General features: G+C 45.5%; 1 protein-coding gene across 1 annotated transcript in view; it reads left to right on the top strand.

Moving 5' to 3' along the window:
• The first annotated feature begins 5,242 nt into the window (after positions 1–5,242).
• IZUMO4 (IZUMO family member 4) overlaps positions 5,243–16,190 on the top strand; it is a 30,577-nt gene continuing 19,629 nt past the window's right edge. Inside the window, exons 1-4 of the mRNA XM_070931802.1 lie at positions 5,243–5,477; positions 6,984–7,064; positions 12,073–12,144; positions 13,510–13,536. Of these exons, the coding sequence (XP_070787903.1) occupies positions 5,243–5,477; positions 6,984–7,064; positions 12,073–12,144; positions 13,510–13,536 (415 nt within the window). The remainder of the gene's footprint in view (positions 5,478–6,983; positions 7,065–12,072; positions 12,145–13,509; positions 13,537–16,190) is intronic.

The following is a 16,190-nucleotide window of genomic DNA, read 5'->3' on the forward strand; positions in this document are numbered from 1 at the left end:
GAGGAGAACCACCGCAGAACAGTGCCCCCCACCCCCAGCCCCTTCAACCGGTGCAACATGATATCATGGTCGATGGTATCAAAAGCCGCTGAGAGATCTAACAGGACCAGGATAGAGGAGCAACCCCTATCCCGAGCCCTCCAGAGATCATCCACCAACGCGACCAATGCCGTTTCCGTGCTGTACCCAGGTTGGAAGCTGGACTGGAGCGGGTCTAGATAGACAGCTTCATCCAGGTACCGGGGAAGCTGCCTCGCCACCACACTCTCAACAATCTTCGCAACAAAGCGAAGGTTGGAGACTGGACGATAGTTAGCCAATATAGCCGGATCCAGAGAAGGCTTCTTGAGGAGGGGCCTCACCACCGCTTCTTTCAAAGCAGCCGGCAGGACCCCCTCACTCAAAGAAGCGTTAACAATCCTCTGGAGCCAGCCTCGTGTAACCTCCCGGGAAGCCAGTACCAACCAGGAGGGACACGGGTCCAATAAACATGTCGCGTTCAGCCGTCCCAGGATCCTGTCCACGTCCTCGGGAGCCACAGGATCGAACTCCTTCCAGATAACACTCTCAAGACTTTCCTCAGTCATCCCGTCCGGATTCACCCAGTCAGAGGCCAGGCCTTCCCGAATCTGAGCGATCTTGTCATACAGATACTGCACAAAATCCTCAGCTCGACCCTGCAAGGGATCATCCCGCACTTCCAGATGGAGGAGGGAGCGGGTCACCCTAAACAGGGCGGCTGGGCGATTATCTGATGACGCGATAAGAGCGGCAAAATAACTAGATTTCGCCGCTTTTATCGCCACTAGGTAGGTCTTAATATGAGACCTCACCAGTGTTCAGTCGGATTCGAAAATGGCCCCCAAAACGGTAAAAAAACAGGCATGCACACGCCAGACAGCTGGTCTTTGGGTTTCCAGCGCTCCGGCGTGTGCACATGCAGATACATGCACATACATTCCAGTTTGGGCACTTTACTATCACTGGTATAGGGTCGTGATGGTGAACCTATGGCACACATGCCACAGGTGGCACACGGAGCCATATCTGTGGGGACGTGACCGTTGCCCTAGCTCAGTTCCAGCACGCATGCGCACACCAGCCAGCTGATTTTCAGGCCTTCTGGGCCACCGGAAGTCGGAAAAAGGGCCATTTCCAGCCTCCAGGAAAGCCTCTGGAGCCTGGGGAGGGCGAAAAACAGACCTACCGGGCACGTGTGTCTGTGGGGGGGCCTGGGGGGCAATGAATTATGGGTGTGGGCACGCGCGACACCCTCCCTCACACTTCCCCCACTTTTGGCACATGACAGCAAAAAGGTTAGCCATCACTGGTATAGGGTCTCGTGCTTGAGCACCCTGCTGGACTAAAACACCTCCAAGATCCCTTCCAGCTCTATTCTATTCTAACACCTGAACTAGTCAAATACAATCAGATCAAAATATCTAGAATCATGGACCACTTCAACTGCTGCCTCACTACTTATTTTCTGTTTGATGGACTTCTATACCAACCAATCAGAAACATCCATAAAATGACTTATTCTCACGTAATGCAGTGTCTAGAAACTATAACGCTCCCATGCATATAATCAGAAAGCCCCTTTCTGGATCGGGACTCCCTACGCACGGTCACTCAAGCACTCGTCACTTCCCGCCTGGACTACTGCAATGCTCTCTACATGGGGCTCCCCTTGGGGTGCACCCGGAGGCTACAGTTAGTCCAGAATGCGGCCCGCGCGGGGGATTATGGGAGCGACGGGGCGCTCACATATGACACCTCTCCTGCGCGAGCTGCACTGGCTTCCTGTGGTCTTCCGGGTGCGCTTCAAGGTGTTGGTGACCACCTTTAAAGCGCTCCATGGCTTAGGGCCGGGGTATCTGCGAGACCGCCTTCTGCCGCCAATAGCCTCCCACCGACCGGTTCGCTCGCACAGAGAGGGCCTCCTCAGGGTGCCGTCGGCCAGACAGTGCCGGCTGGCGACTCCCAGGGGGAGAGCCTTCTCTGTGGCAGCACCTGCCCTCTGGAATGACCTACCCCCTGAGATACATACGATATCAGACCTCCGGACTTTTCGTCGGGCCCTGGAAACACACCTATTCCATCTAGCTGGGCTGGCTTGATCCCATCCTCTCAGTTTTAATTGAATTTGGTTTTAATTGGGTTGTTTTTAAATCTTGGGCCGAAATTATTTAATTGTTTTTTAAACTGTTTTTAAATTTTATATGCAATGTTTTATCTCGGCTGTACACCGCCCTGAGTCCCTCAGGAGAAGGGCGGTATAGAAATAAAAATAAATAAATAAATAAATAAATAAATAAATAAATAAATAAATAAATAAATAAATAAATAAATAAATAAAATAAATCAAAAGTATGGATCTGGTATGTATATGACACCTTCATCGTAATAAAAAAGGAACAGCTGGAGAAGACACATGAAGCAATCAACATCTTCAAAGGAATAAAATTCACAAAGGAAGGCAAAAACAAGCCACTACCCTTTCCAGCTTCCTCATTAGCAGAGGAAATAGTGGCAAATTAGAAACACAAGTCTATCAAGAAACATCCCACACTAAAAGTCTGTAGAGATTCTCAGTCATCCAGGTTATGGTTGTCCCAAAGGTGCTTTTCCAGGAGGCAATTGGACTTTCTTGTTTTTTCTTTGAAGACATTTCACTTCTCATCCAAGAAGCTTCTTCAGCTCTGACAGGATAATGGGGAATGGAAGGATTTATATTCCTTGCAGACTGCTGGTCTTTTGTGAGCCTGAGACACAGATAAACCTCCAAGTGCTTCAAGGAACCTCTAAAACAAGGGTGTCAAAGTTGTGGCTTGCGGGCCAGTTGTGTCACGTGCTGGCTCCGCCCCCACCTTGTTTAGCGAAGGGGGGAAAAGTCCCAATACGTCATGTGATGCTGCCATGACGACGCGAGTTTGACAGCCCTGCTCTAAAAGGATGGAAATTACTAGCTGTTTGCAAGGAATATACCGTATTTTTCGGAGTATAAGACGCTCCAGACTATAAGATGCACCTATCTTTTTTGGTAAGGAAAACAAGAAAAAGAAATCTGTCTCTGCCTCCCAGCAATTTTGCCTCGTTGCAGCAAACAGCAAATAGCCTGCTTTACTTTCATTTTCGTTTTCAGCATAGCTTGATTAGCACAAAAAGAAAAAAAATCAGCTCCCAGCAATTTACCTCCTTGCAGCAAGCAGCAGAGGCCCGAGCAAAACAGCTGAGAGCAAAACAGCTGAGAGTCGGGAGGCCAATCCAATCAACTTATTTATTTATTTATTTATTTGATTTATATGCCGCCCTTCTCTGGAGATTCAGGGCGGCTTACAATGCTTTTAAGCAATAGCCTTCATACTTTTTTATATACCTGCTTAGTAGGGCTTTCGGTCCCCCCTAAGTGGTGTTCTATTTTATACAAAGTCAGCTTATTGCCCCCATAAACCGGGTCCTCATTTTACCTACCTCGGAAGGATGGAAGGCTGAGTCAACCTTGAGCCTGGTGAGAATTGAACTTGCAGTAATTGCAGGCAGCTGGCAGCTAATTACTACTTTAACAGTAGTTTAGTCCACTGCACCACCAGGCTCCTCTTAATTAACTTGTGCTAATTAGGCTGTGCTGAAGCTGAAATGGGCTGTTTCTTCTTGCTGTTTGCTGCAAGGAGGTAAACTGCTGGGAGGCAGAGGCCAAAGGGTGGAGACCAATGGTGGGCGGGATTACGTTTGGTGTATAAGACGCACCTAAATTTTTACCCCCTTTTAGGGGGGGAAGGTGCGTCTTATACTCTGAAAAATATGGTAAATCCTTCCATTCCCCACTATCCTGTCAGAACTGAAGAAGCTTCTTGGATGAGAAGCGAAATGTCTTCAAAAGAAAAAACAAGAAAGTTGTTGTTTTGAACAACTGAAAAAGCACCTTAGGGACATCCCACACTAAACAAGTGTTCTGCTACCAAATTAATGACCCTCCCTCCAAAGAGGAGTTGTGTAAGAAAATTATTCAAATGCGCACAAACATACTGTAGCAACCCGGAACCAATGGTGGGATTCAGCCAGTTCGCACCACTTCGGGAGAACCGGTTGTTAACTTTCTGAGCAGTTTGGTGAACTGGTTGTTGGAAGAAATCATTAGGGCAGAAAATTATTCAAATAATTCAAAATTATTTGAATCCCACCACTGCCCGGAACCCCACAAAAAGGAAAAAATCACCTATATAACATTTTCCAACAAAATGAATTCCCAGCCAATTTTACCAAAAAAATGTCTGACCACTACTGCACAACCAATGCAAACTATGAAAAGCATAACACTGCCATTTTTTAAAATTTAATTTGTTTAATTTAACAAATTTGTATAGCCACCCAATTCATATACAGTGATTCCAAAACATCAAAAACATGTCAGAAACAAATAACAGATTATTAAAACGATACAGCTTCATCGTAGCACACAACTGAAGCCGTTCAAAACATCTTAGGTAAAACACACAACCCAATAGCCCAAGAATAAAAACAGGAGTCATCAACCACGCACAATGTGAGGATTGTAACAGCCCCTGTTTTTATTTATTACATTTATTAAATTTAAATGTAGAAAACAAATAGAGTGCTATTAGTTTGTGATTAGAATGTGCTAATAGAGCACATTTGTGAACACTAACTAGCAGTCAGAAGGCACAGTGAAAACTCTATAATCTCATAACACAAAAGACCAGAATACATTCCTTCCTGCAGCAACAACCAGATAAGCAGGGATTAATTCCAGACAAACAGTCACATAGAAAACAATACCCTAATCTTTATCTCAATCTTCCTTTCAAAAAAGAAAGAAACAGCCATATATTTCAAAATATGTTGTTATTATTTGTTGCTCCTAGTTCTTGAAACACCTAACTTCAGCATGCTGGCTGGGGAATTCTGGGAGTTGAAGTCCACACAACTTAAAATTACCAAGTTTGAGAAACATTCATTTAAGGGTTCTTGAATAGCCGCGTTCAGTTTGTTGACGCCAAAGGCATTGATCTTTTGCTCCCAGAATTCCTGCCTGACTTCCTTCTTCTGGGGAATTCTAGGAATTGAAGTGCAAAGTTCTTGGAGGACACCAGACTGGGTGGGGCTGTTCTAGAACAGCTGCATCTGTTCTGGAGAGTTCTATGGAAGCAGAATGCGCCACCAGGGCCGCCATTGTCTGGTCTGGGGATGTCATGTTCTGGAATAAGGAACGCAGCCGAGAATGGGTTGCGAAAGCCTCTCTGTGGCCTTAGCAATTGTTCTGCTTCTTGAGCCTTGCCTTTCTCTGGCTTGCTTGCAGTGTGACTCCAATTTCTCAAGCCACTTTTCCTCTTATGCCCCAAAATTGAGTCGCAAGTCTTGGGGTCTCGGTGTCGTGCCAGTAGCAGGACGGAGGCTACGGGGCTGGGCTCAAGATACTCTTCAGGAATTGAACCTCAAGATTTCCCCCGACATACGTGAGTTGTCTCCCAAGCAGGGCTGGCCCATATATCTACCGTATTTCTTCTGGGCTTCAAACAGAGCTCAGTCCTAGATTCTTCAAACCAAGGTATAACTAGAGTTGACAACTCATTCTGGCTCATAGGACCCGGTTATTTGGTCCTCCCCTTCTCCTATGAGTCACTGGATCTCTCTCTCTCTCTCTCCAATATAGTAGCCGAGCCGAAAAGGAGGCTTCACCAGTTGGATTTCTGTTTGTTGCAAGCTACTTAAGACATAACAAACCAGCTTAATATGTGGGAATGGGATGTTCTAAGCCAGGGGTGTCAAACTCGATTTCATTGAGGGCTGCATCAAGGTTGTGTTTGACCTCGGGAGGCTGGGGTGGGTGTGGCCAGGGGGCGTGGCCAGCATGATGTCACTCATGTCTCGGGTGCCTATGGTTACCTGAGTGCTCTGCCAGCAAAAATAGGCTCCTGGGTCCTGTTTTCAGCCGCGATGGCCCCTGAGCTCCATTTTCTCTGGCAGAGGGCTGCAGGAGGCTGCTGTGGCCGAAAAAAACCTGAAATGGCTGGGCACGGCCCTCCTAAGCTCCATTTTCACTGGCAGAGGCACTGCAAGCTGGTCCTTTGCTGTTTCCAGGGTGACCCCATGGCCCAGATTTAAGCACCCAGCAGGCCACGTTCGGCCCGTGGGCCTTGACACCCCTGTTCTAAGCCAGTGGTCTCCAACCTTTCCGGCTTTGCAGACTGGCAGGGGGTGAGAGAGGATGGTTCCCTGCGAGCAGCACGCACCTGTGTGCAGCTTCATTTGCGTGAGTGGCAGGCAGCATGCCACCCACTCACACAAATGGAGCTGTGTGGACACTTGTCCACCCTCTCTGCGTGCAAGTGGAGCTGCGTGTGCCTGTGTTTGCCTGCCATTTCTGCATCCCAGTTCTGAACGAGCTGCAGCCCAGTAGTGGGCTGTGGCTCGGGAGTTGGGGACCCCTGTTCTAAGCACTGTTGGCAGTTCAAGGTTTGGGGCTACTTAGAGCGCATTGCTGCCTGTTGAAATAGTCAGTATTCTTTATTTATTTATTTAATTGTTTGTCAACAAGTACAAGGAAACAAGTATCAGTATAGACATAGACATGGACACATGAAAAAAATGGCACAAATAAATGGATATAAATAGGCAAAACATAGCCATAAACCCATAAAATGATTACATATAAAGGGGGACAGTAGGACAGGGATGGTAGGCATGCTGGTGCGCTTATGCACGCCCCCTTATTTTGCCCCTATAAAACAAGAGGCCTTCAACGGAATAATAGTTCACCTTCTGGAACTCACTGCCACAAGAGTTAGTCCCCAGAATTGGAAGAAATGGAAGGTTTCAAGACAATAAGTAGTATAGTGCCACTTCTATCAAGCACTGATTGATTTCAGATATTCCCCCAAGAAAATCTAGATGGAGATGGGTTGAATGTTTACAATTCTCTTGCTTTCTCTCCTTCCCCCACCCCAACCACCTCTCTCCAGCTGTGGAGAAGTTGCACACCATAGCTACCACGGTGTATGGAAAACTTGATATGTTGTTCAAAAACCACACCTACAAACCAGGTAAATATACAGAGACAGACTACTACACTTCATAGTCATTTTCTTGCCTTCGTTGTGAATTACCTTTGCTGTATTTAATCATCAGGTAGATGCAAATGCTTTTACTTGGATTGGTGTGAAATTTACTTAACTCACCTTTCAACTCACCTGTTCTCCTTCTGTCTGTGTGCATTCACTCTAAGCTGTTTTTTTCTTGTCTTCTTGGGTTTGCAAGACACACAAAACAACAAGCTGGCATCCTGTGCAAATAGCAGCAAGAAAAGTCATAAAATGGAGTGAGCTCATTTAACAAATGTTTCACTTAACAATATCCATTTTGGGCTCAATTGTGGTCATAAATTGAGGACTACCTGTAATTGTAAGGAGTGTTGAGTCAATAATGATTCCTGGTCACTGCCTTAATCAGTCCCTGGCAGTTTTCTTGGTAAGATTTCAGAATTAGATGCCACTGACTCCTTCCTAGGACTGAAAGAAAGTGACTAGCCTAAAATCACTCAGTTGACTGTGCGCCTAAGGCAGGACTAGAATTTACAGTCTCCTGGTTTCTAGCCTAGAAGTCCAAAATTAACCAAAATATTTCTATTAAATTCAAATAGTAAAAAATCCTGCCATTCTCAAGACTTGCTGTTTCATAACCTGAGTGTTTAAAGAGATTTGGATATTTTTTTTTCTACCTAGAAGAATAATTGAATCATCGTACTACAATTCCCAGAATCAGAACAAAAATGTCAGAGGAACAGTAATGCTTAAAAAAGAGAATAGATATATAGGTACAGCATTGTGTTAAGTCAAAACACATAAATCATATTACGGCTCAGTGTGGAGTGTAATCTCAACCATTATCTCCCTAAATCAAGGGGATTTTGTAAATCCGGTTGCTGAATTGTCCAAATTCTGGGAGAGCCGAAAATCCTATGATCCGGATATATTCTGCATGTTTACTAAATCCTTTTAAGTTTCAGCAGAGCTGTTCCCAAACATTCATGCATTGGATTGCTTGGCATCAGCCACTGAGTCATGTCTGTCACTTGCCATTCTATGGATCAGTATTCTCCATGCCCCCCTGTCTCGCACTGCCTCCTTCAGATCCTCTATGGCAGGGGTGTCAAACTCAATTCGGGTCAGATCCAGCCTGTGGGGTGCTTAGATCTGGCCCGTGGGGCTGCCCTGGAAACAGCGAAGGACCAGCCCGCAGTGCCTCTGCAGCGAAAGCAGGCTCCCAATCTCCGTTTTTGGCTGGGACGGCCTCCTGCAATCCTCTGCCATCGAAAATGGAGCTCAAATGAGCCCTCAATGAAATCAAGTTTGACACCCTTGCTCTATGGTCATCCCAATGTCATTTTTTATAGTGTCCAGTCAAGGTACTAAGGCCGTGATGGGGAACTTATGGAACGCGTGCCTAAAGTGGCACACAAAACCATATCGCCTGGCATGCACAGCCTTGCCTATTTGTCTTCCAGGTTTCTGGCACGCATGTGCGTACGATGACCAGCTGTCCTTTGCGCGCACGGCAGTGCTGAAAACCGGTGTGTGCCTGCGCACCTGCCAGCTGATTGTTGGATGCACATGCGCACCAGAATCCAGAAGTTTGGCTTTTCCGGAGCACGATCCCTTTGCATATGTGGCACTGCCGAAAACCGGCCTGCGCATGCACACCGGTCAGCTGATTGTCGGGCATATATGTGCGCTAGGACTCAGAAGTTCGGTTTTTCTGGAGTGTGGCTGCGATGAGTGTGAGTGTGTGACATTTCCGCGTGATCTTTTTGGCATTTGGTGCTGAAAAGGTTTGCCATCCCTGTACTGGGGTGTCCCATTCTCTTTTTTCCACTGATCACTCCCAACATGATTGATTTTTCGAGTGAGTCAGCTTGCATGACACGGCCAAAGTATGATAACCTTTGTTTGGTGATTTTGAGTTGAAGTGATATTTTTGGGGAGGTTTGGTCTAGGACCGTGATGGTGAACCTATGGCATGGGTGCCACAGGTGGCACATGGAGCCATATCAGTGGGCATGCGAGCACTGCCGTAGCTCAGCTCCAGCTGAGTGCATATGTGTGCCGGCCAGCTGATTTTTGGGCCTTCCAGTCCCACCGGAAATTGGGAAATGGGCTGTTTCTGGCCTCCAGAGGGCCTCTGGTGGGATGGGGAAGGCAGTTTTCGCCCTCCCCAGCCTTCTAGAAAGCCTCTGGATCCTGGGGAGGGTGAAAAATGGGCCTACCGGGCCCACTGTGCGGGGTGGGGGCGGGGTGCATTGAATTATGGATGTGGGCACGCATGTGGGCGACCTCCCTGCTCCCCCCCCGCTTTTGGCATGCCACGGCAAAAAGGTTAGCCATCACTGGTCTAGGACTTTGTTGCAATCTATGGTAATGATTGTCTCCAGCATAAGGTGACCAGATTTTAACATTGGTAAAGAGGGACATTGTGGGCGTGGCTTATTTTGTGGGCGTGGCTAGCTGGCAATGTGACTGGGTGGGCGTGGCTAGCTGGTCATGTGACCGGGTGGCCATGGCTATGTGTATAGGGTAAGGTGAACAGATTTTAACATTGGTAAGAGGGACACCATTGTGGGCGTGGCTTATTGTGTGGGCGTGGCTTGGAGGCCATGTGACTGGGTGGGCGTGGCTAGCTGGTCATGTGACTGGGTGGCCATGGCTATGTGTATAGGGACTACTCAGAGGGCTGGAAAGTCATTTCTGACAGGTCCTCACACTTTTGACTGGTCCTCACACTTATGACCATCCTCACATTTATGCCCGTGCAGCATTCTTAACAACCATGTCACTCATTTCACAACTGCTTCTCTTCACCATGGTGACAAGATAGGGCAAAAACGTAAAATGTGAGGACAGTCGTAAGTTCGAGGACTGGTCAAAAGTGCAAGGACCAGTCAAAAATAACTTTTTCAGCCCTCTGAGTAGTCCATATGCACAAAAGGACTAACCAGAGGGCTGAAAAAAGTCATTTCTGACAGGTCCTCACACTTTTGACTGGTCCTCACACTTATGACCATCCTCACATTTATGCCCGTGCAGCATTCTTAACAACCATGTCACTCATTTCACAACTGCTTCTCTTCACCATGATGACAAGATAGGGCAAAAATGTAAAATGTGAGGACAGTCGTAAGTTCGAGGACTGGTCAAAAGTGCGAGGACCAGTCAAAAATAACTTTTTCAGCCCTCTGAGTAGTCCATATGCACAAAAGGACTAACCAGAGGGCTGAAAAAAGTCATTTCTGACAGGTCCTCGCACTTTTGACTGGTCCTCACACTTATGACCATCCTCACATTTATGCCCGTGCAGCATTCTTAACAACCATGTCACTCATTTCACAACTGCTTCTCTTCACCATGATGACAAGATAGGGCAAAAATGTAAAATGTGAGGACAGTCGTAAGTTCGAGGACTGGTCAAAAGTGCGAGGACCAGTCAAAAATAACTTTTTCAGCCCTCTGAGTAGTCCATATGCATAAAAGGATACAGTAATTGAGAGGGATGAAGGAAGGGAAGGGAAATTAGAGTAGGAGTGACGGTTAAGAGAGGGAGGAAGAGAGGAGGAGAAGGAGAAAGGAAGAGGAAGTAGGGAGGAGAAGAAGAGGGGGGGAAGAGAAAGTAAGAAGGAAAGAAAAGAGAGGTGGTAGGTTTGAGGAGAAAGATTGCTGTACAATAAAAAAGATGAAAGGGAAGAAAGCCAACCCCAAACAAATATAAAGATATTAAGATAAAGAATGAATTGTTAAACTTTAAAGAATAAAATATGAATAAATAGCAATAATTAGAAACACACATACATACAATGTATTTTCTTTGAACAGAATATTTGGCTGGTTCACAAATTTAAACAGTGTTTAGTCATTTCAATTAAATTTACAATTTCTATATTTCCTTTTTGCCATATTTATTCCTCATCTATTTTTTTAAAAAAACAATATTACCCTTCATCCTCATCTCTAATCTTAATCAAATTCAATTTTTCCCTTCTATTCTATTTTATACCCCTTCCCATTGTCATCTATTTTTATATCCATCCTCACATTGGTTAATTATGTAATTATGTAATACAGTTGTTTAATACAAATTCAACATTTTAATATAAATCAATTAGTTATATAACTATCTTTTTTGTATATTAATCAATATGAACATGAATATTCCAATTATTTCTATGCAATCCAATTTCTTACAAATCAATTGATTATACTTACCAATAATAATAAACCAAATAATTTCCCCCATATATTCCTCCAAACCACAACTTAACCATTTCTGCTTTCAACACAGTATACAATTAATAATATCTCAATTATTACAATTCCCTAGTTAAAAAGAGCTTTTTTTTCTTTTGTGTTTTAAAATCTTGAACTCTCCTCTTTTGCCCTAAATAATTTTCCATTGTTTGCACTTACCTTTTTTGGTGAGGAAAAGGAAAATAAATCTGCTGCCTAATTTTCCAACGTTGCAAGCAAACCGCAAAGCCAACAGCCTGTTTTACTTTCACTTTCGTTTTGAGCTTGGTTTGCACAAAGAGGAAAAAAAACTGAGCAATTTAGCAAGAGCAGAGCCCTGTGCAAATCAGCTGAGAGGGGGAAGCCGAGCTAATTAACGTAGGGCGGCCCTTTGAAGCCCCGCGGCAAGAGTTTAAACAGGTTTTTTCCCTCTAGCCATCAGCGGGGATTCAGGAGGCAGCCGGGAACCAGGAGGCAGAATGAAAAATCGGGACTTTTTTAAAACGCCGCGGGACGCGGGACAAATTGCTCAAAAGCGGGACTGTCCCGCCAAAAGCGGGACGTCTGGTCACCTTACTCCAGCACCACAGTTCAAAGCCATCCACCTTTCTCCCATCTGCCTTTTTCTGACTCCTGGTTTTGCAGCTATAAATAGCCATTGAAAAAGTATTCCGTTGACTAATTGGAATTTGGTTGGGTGGCTTGACAATAATGCTGGTTTGTTGTTTTGGTTGTGTTTCTCATATTTCTGACCTGCTGGATCTCTTGGTTTTCCCAGGTGACCTTCCCAAAAAACTGGACTCTATTTTTGAAGAACAAATCAAAATGCTACAGGACGCCATCGTTGAAAGTGAGATTTCCTTCTTCTGTTCTGAATTAGTTTGATAGCTGATGGGAATGCCTCTTCTAAGGCAGGGCCTGCTGTACTATATGGACCACGAAGTGGAGATGCCTCTTCTAAAATGGGGCATCCTCTAATGCAGGGGTATCAAACTCAGTTTCATTGAGGGCTGCATTAGGATTGTGTTTGACCTCGGGGGCCAGCTCAGTGGTGAAATCCGAACCAGTTTGCTACCGGTTTGCTGGCCGCGCATGCGCACTGCGTGCCAAATACGCACTGTATGCACATGTGCCATGCACACCAAAAGGAGGCTTGGGAAGGTAAGTAGAACAGCACGGGGGGGGGGGGGAATCAGCTGTGCAGCGCAGTTTAGCTTTGCTTGAAAGCAGGATTTCAGAGGAACCGGTAGCTTTTTTTAACTACTGGTTTGCCCGAACCGGTAGCTTTTTTTTACTACCGATTTGCCCGAACCGGTAGTTTTTATTACTACTGGTTTGCCTGAACCAGAGCGAACCGGTAGCATTTCACCCCTGGGCCAGCTCAACGTCACTTGGGTCTGGGGTACCTTTGGTGTCCCAAGTGCTCTGCCAGCGAAAACGGACTCCCAAGTTCCATTTTGGCTGCAATGGCTTCCTGCAAATGTCTGCCTGTGAAAACTGGGCCCTCCCAAGCTCCATTTTCGCTGGCAGAGTCACAGATCTAAGCACCCTGTGGGTCCTGCTCTAATGCCAGGCCAGTGGAATTTTTTTTTTTTTTAATTTGATTTATATGCCGTCCTTCTCTGGAGACTCAGGGTGGCTTACAATGCATTAAGCAATAGCCTTCATACTTTTGTATATTTATACAAAGTCAGCCTATTGCCCCCACAAACTGGATCCTCAATTTACCTACCTTAGAAAGGATGGAAGGCTGAATCAACCTTGAGCCTGGTGAGATTCGAACTTTCAGTAATTGCAGGCAGCTGAATGTTAATAACAGGCTATTAGTCTGCTGCGCCACCAGGCTCTTCTGGCTCTTGGAATCTCCCAAGACGGGTTGCTGACCTGCCCCTTCTTCTAAGATGGCACCGGGTGGGTATGTTTCCCTTAATAAAGCAACCGGCAATAACTCTTCGCGAATGAAATCCTCTTTTGATGTGGCAGTGGGTGAGAATGCTTCTTCCAAGGTAAAACTTATTGAAGATAATTCCAATAAATGCAATTGAAAATCGTGAATCTTCTGCCTGTTGAGCGGCTCCTTGCTTACCTATCCAACAACTTTTTTAAAAATTGCAGTGGGTTTTACTTCTGAGTAGATCTGCAAAGTAATACACATTGAATGGATAGAATGCCTCAACTTGGTTAACTGTTGAAATCATTTTCTCCTCTCTCTTAGGCAGAATCAAGTGTGAAAACCACTGTGGTAAGCAAGGGAGGAGAGCTATTCCTTAAAACAAATGAGAGATTCCGCACACTATGGTAGCTTCATACATGGTCTCCTCAGAACCATCTTGTCTCTGAAGGTTCAAATGGCACCTTCCTTGCCGTGATTCAGGAGACATGAATGAAGGCAAATATACATGTCCAATGTTGCAGGATCCAATCTGGGTGGGTCAGTGGTGGGTTGCAAGAACCGGTAGTAAAACTGATGGGAGGCCCCGCCAAGGGGTGGGTTCCAAATTTTTTTACTACCAGTTCTGTGGGCGTGGCTTATTTTGTGGGCATGGCTTGATGGTCATGTGACAATTATTTAGGATTTAGCAGAGGTACTGGTCTACCAGGCTTTTAACTGCTTGCAGAGCTGTACCGATCTACTCATGTATTTTTGCAGGCACTTATCTACTCATGTATTTTTGCAGGCATCAGTCTACTCATTTGTTTTCTTTTAACACTGATCAGCTGAAGGGCGGCCCTTTGAAGCCCCACAGCAAGAGTTTAAACAGTTTTTTTCCTTTTAGCCATCAGCTGGGACTCAGGAGGCAGCAATAGATTGGGGGTGGGGCCAAATAAAAGGTAAGAGTAATGCGGGGGGTGGGGGGGCAGATTCGGTTCGGTGACGTCATATCGTCACCACTAACAGCTCGGGAGAACCGGGCTGAACCGGGAGGAACCCACCACCCCGGATGTCATCATCAGCGATCTGCGCATGCGCAGAAGCAAGGCACGTGCGCGATCCCATTGCAAACTGGTAGTAAAAGTAAGTAGAACCCACCCTTGGGATGGGTCATTGAGACCAGAGCAGGGGTACTATTCAGCAGGTAGAATAGAATAGAATAGAATAGAATAGAATAGAATAGAATAGAATAGAATAGAATAGAATAGAATAGAATAGAATAGAATAACAGAGTTGGAAGGGACCTTGGAGGTCTTCTAGTCCAACCCCCTGCCCAGGCAGGAAACTCTACACCACTTGAGACAAATGGTTATCCAACATCTTCTTAAAAACTTCCAGTGTTGGAGCATTCACAGCTTCTGCAGCAGTGGTGGGTTGCCCCTGGTTTGCACTGGTTCTATAGAACCGGTAGTAAAACTGGTGGGAGGCTCCGCCCACTGACCCCAACATCACCAAAACGCTTCTGCGCATGCAGAAAACGTGCGCGACCCCGCTGCGAACCGGTAGTAAAGGTAAGTAGAACCCACCCCTGTTCTGTCAGCAAGTTGTTCCACTTATCAATTGTTCTGTCAGGAAATTTCTCCTTAGTTCTAAATTGCTTCTCTCCTTGATTAGTTTCCACCGATTGCTTCTTGTTCTACCCTCAGGTGCTTTGGAGAATAGTTTGACTCCCTCTTCTTTGCGGCAACCCCTGAGATATTGGAACACTGCTATCATTCTGACAGGTTCTGGAGAACCGGTAGCGGAAATTTTGAGTAGTTCGAAGAACCGGCAAATACCACCTCTGACTGGCCCCAGAGTGGGGTGGGAATGGAGATTTTGCAGTATCCTTCCCCTGCCACGCCCACCAAGCAACACCATGCCCACCAAGCCACGCCCACAGTTCCAGTAGTTAAAAAAGTTGAATTCCACCACTGGACCAGAGATTTAGTCTTCTGAGCTTTCAGACTCGTGCTGGAGCCCCATTCTCAGGGAATTTCTCCCTCGCTTTGTTCAGAAGACAGCCAAGACTGGTGTTTTGGGAGGGGATGGAATTACGCAGGATTTCTCTCTCATCGGGATTTAATATTGATTTTTGCGGATTTTTGTGGTGAATCTGTTGCAGTCAGTGGTCTATAATAAATCTGGTCAATGAATAGGCAAGCCAGGGTTTGATGACATTGGCAGTTGTTTTGGTTCAAGGGAGGGCATCTCACCTAACAACTCAGCAACAGATCATTATGGATCTGAAGTCAAGAAGGTGTGTTGATGTATCCAGAAATGAAGGGTATTTGCAGGGTTTAGTCAAAATAGTCAAGATGGGACAAATGATGCACCTAAAAAACAGGGACTTTTGGTCCTAAATTGTGGCCACCATCTTGGTTTTTTGGCCACACTCTGTGGACACTCCTGGTAGGGATGTATGCCTGTTGCCTGTTGCCTGTTGCCTGTGCCCAGGTCCTTAAACCAAACAGGTCTTTTCGGGGGATTCTGCTTCAATGAACAGCTATGCTGATGCAGCTGCTTTAAGGAGTTCCAGAAAGGAGTTCCAGGACCACGCCTTCTAAAGCAGGGGTCTCCAACCTTGGCAACTTTAAGACTTGTGGACTTAAAGGACTGAGGAATTCTGGGAGTTGAAGTCCACAAGTCTTAAAGTTGCCAAGGTTGGAGACTCCTGTCCTAAAGCACCTTCCGCTCTTGAACCAAGCCCACTGCCCTGCTAATAGCTCTCCCTTCCACCTGAAGGAGATGAGCATTTAAAGAAATACAAAATATAAACAAACAAACAAAAACAACTCTCCAAGATTCCAAAAAAGCTCTGTTTCCCAGCTCTGTAACATTTTTGGTGTGCAGAATATTTGTTCTTTTCAATTTCAATTTAATTCAATTTATATGCCGCCCCTCTCCGAAGACTCAGGGCGGCTCACAATACATTTAAAATCCTAATAAAAAACATTTAAAAATTAAAAACATTAAAAACATTA

The sequence above is a fragment of the Pituophis catenifer genome, unplaced genomic scaffold (genome assembly GCF_029215685.1).
Source record: "Pituophis catenifer annectens isolate HBS135680 unplaced genomic scaffold, rPitCat1.0.hap2 SCAF_1, whole genome shotgun sequence".
Classification (NCBI taxonomy): Eukaryota; Metazoa; Chordata; class Lepidosauria; order Squamata; family Colubridae; genus Pituophis; species Pituophis catenifer.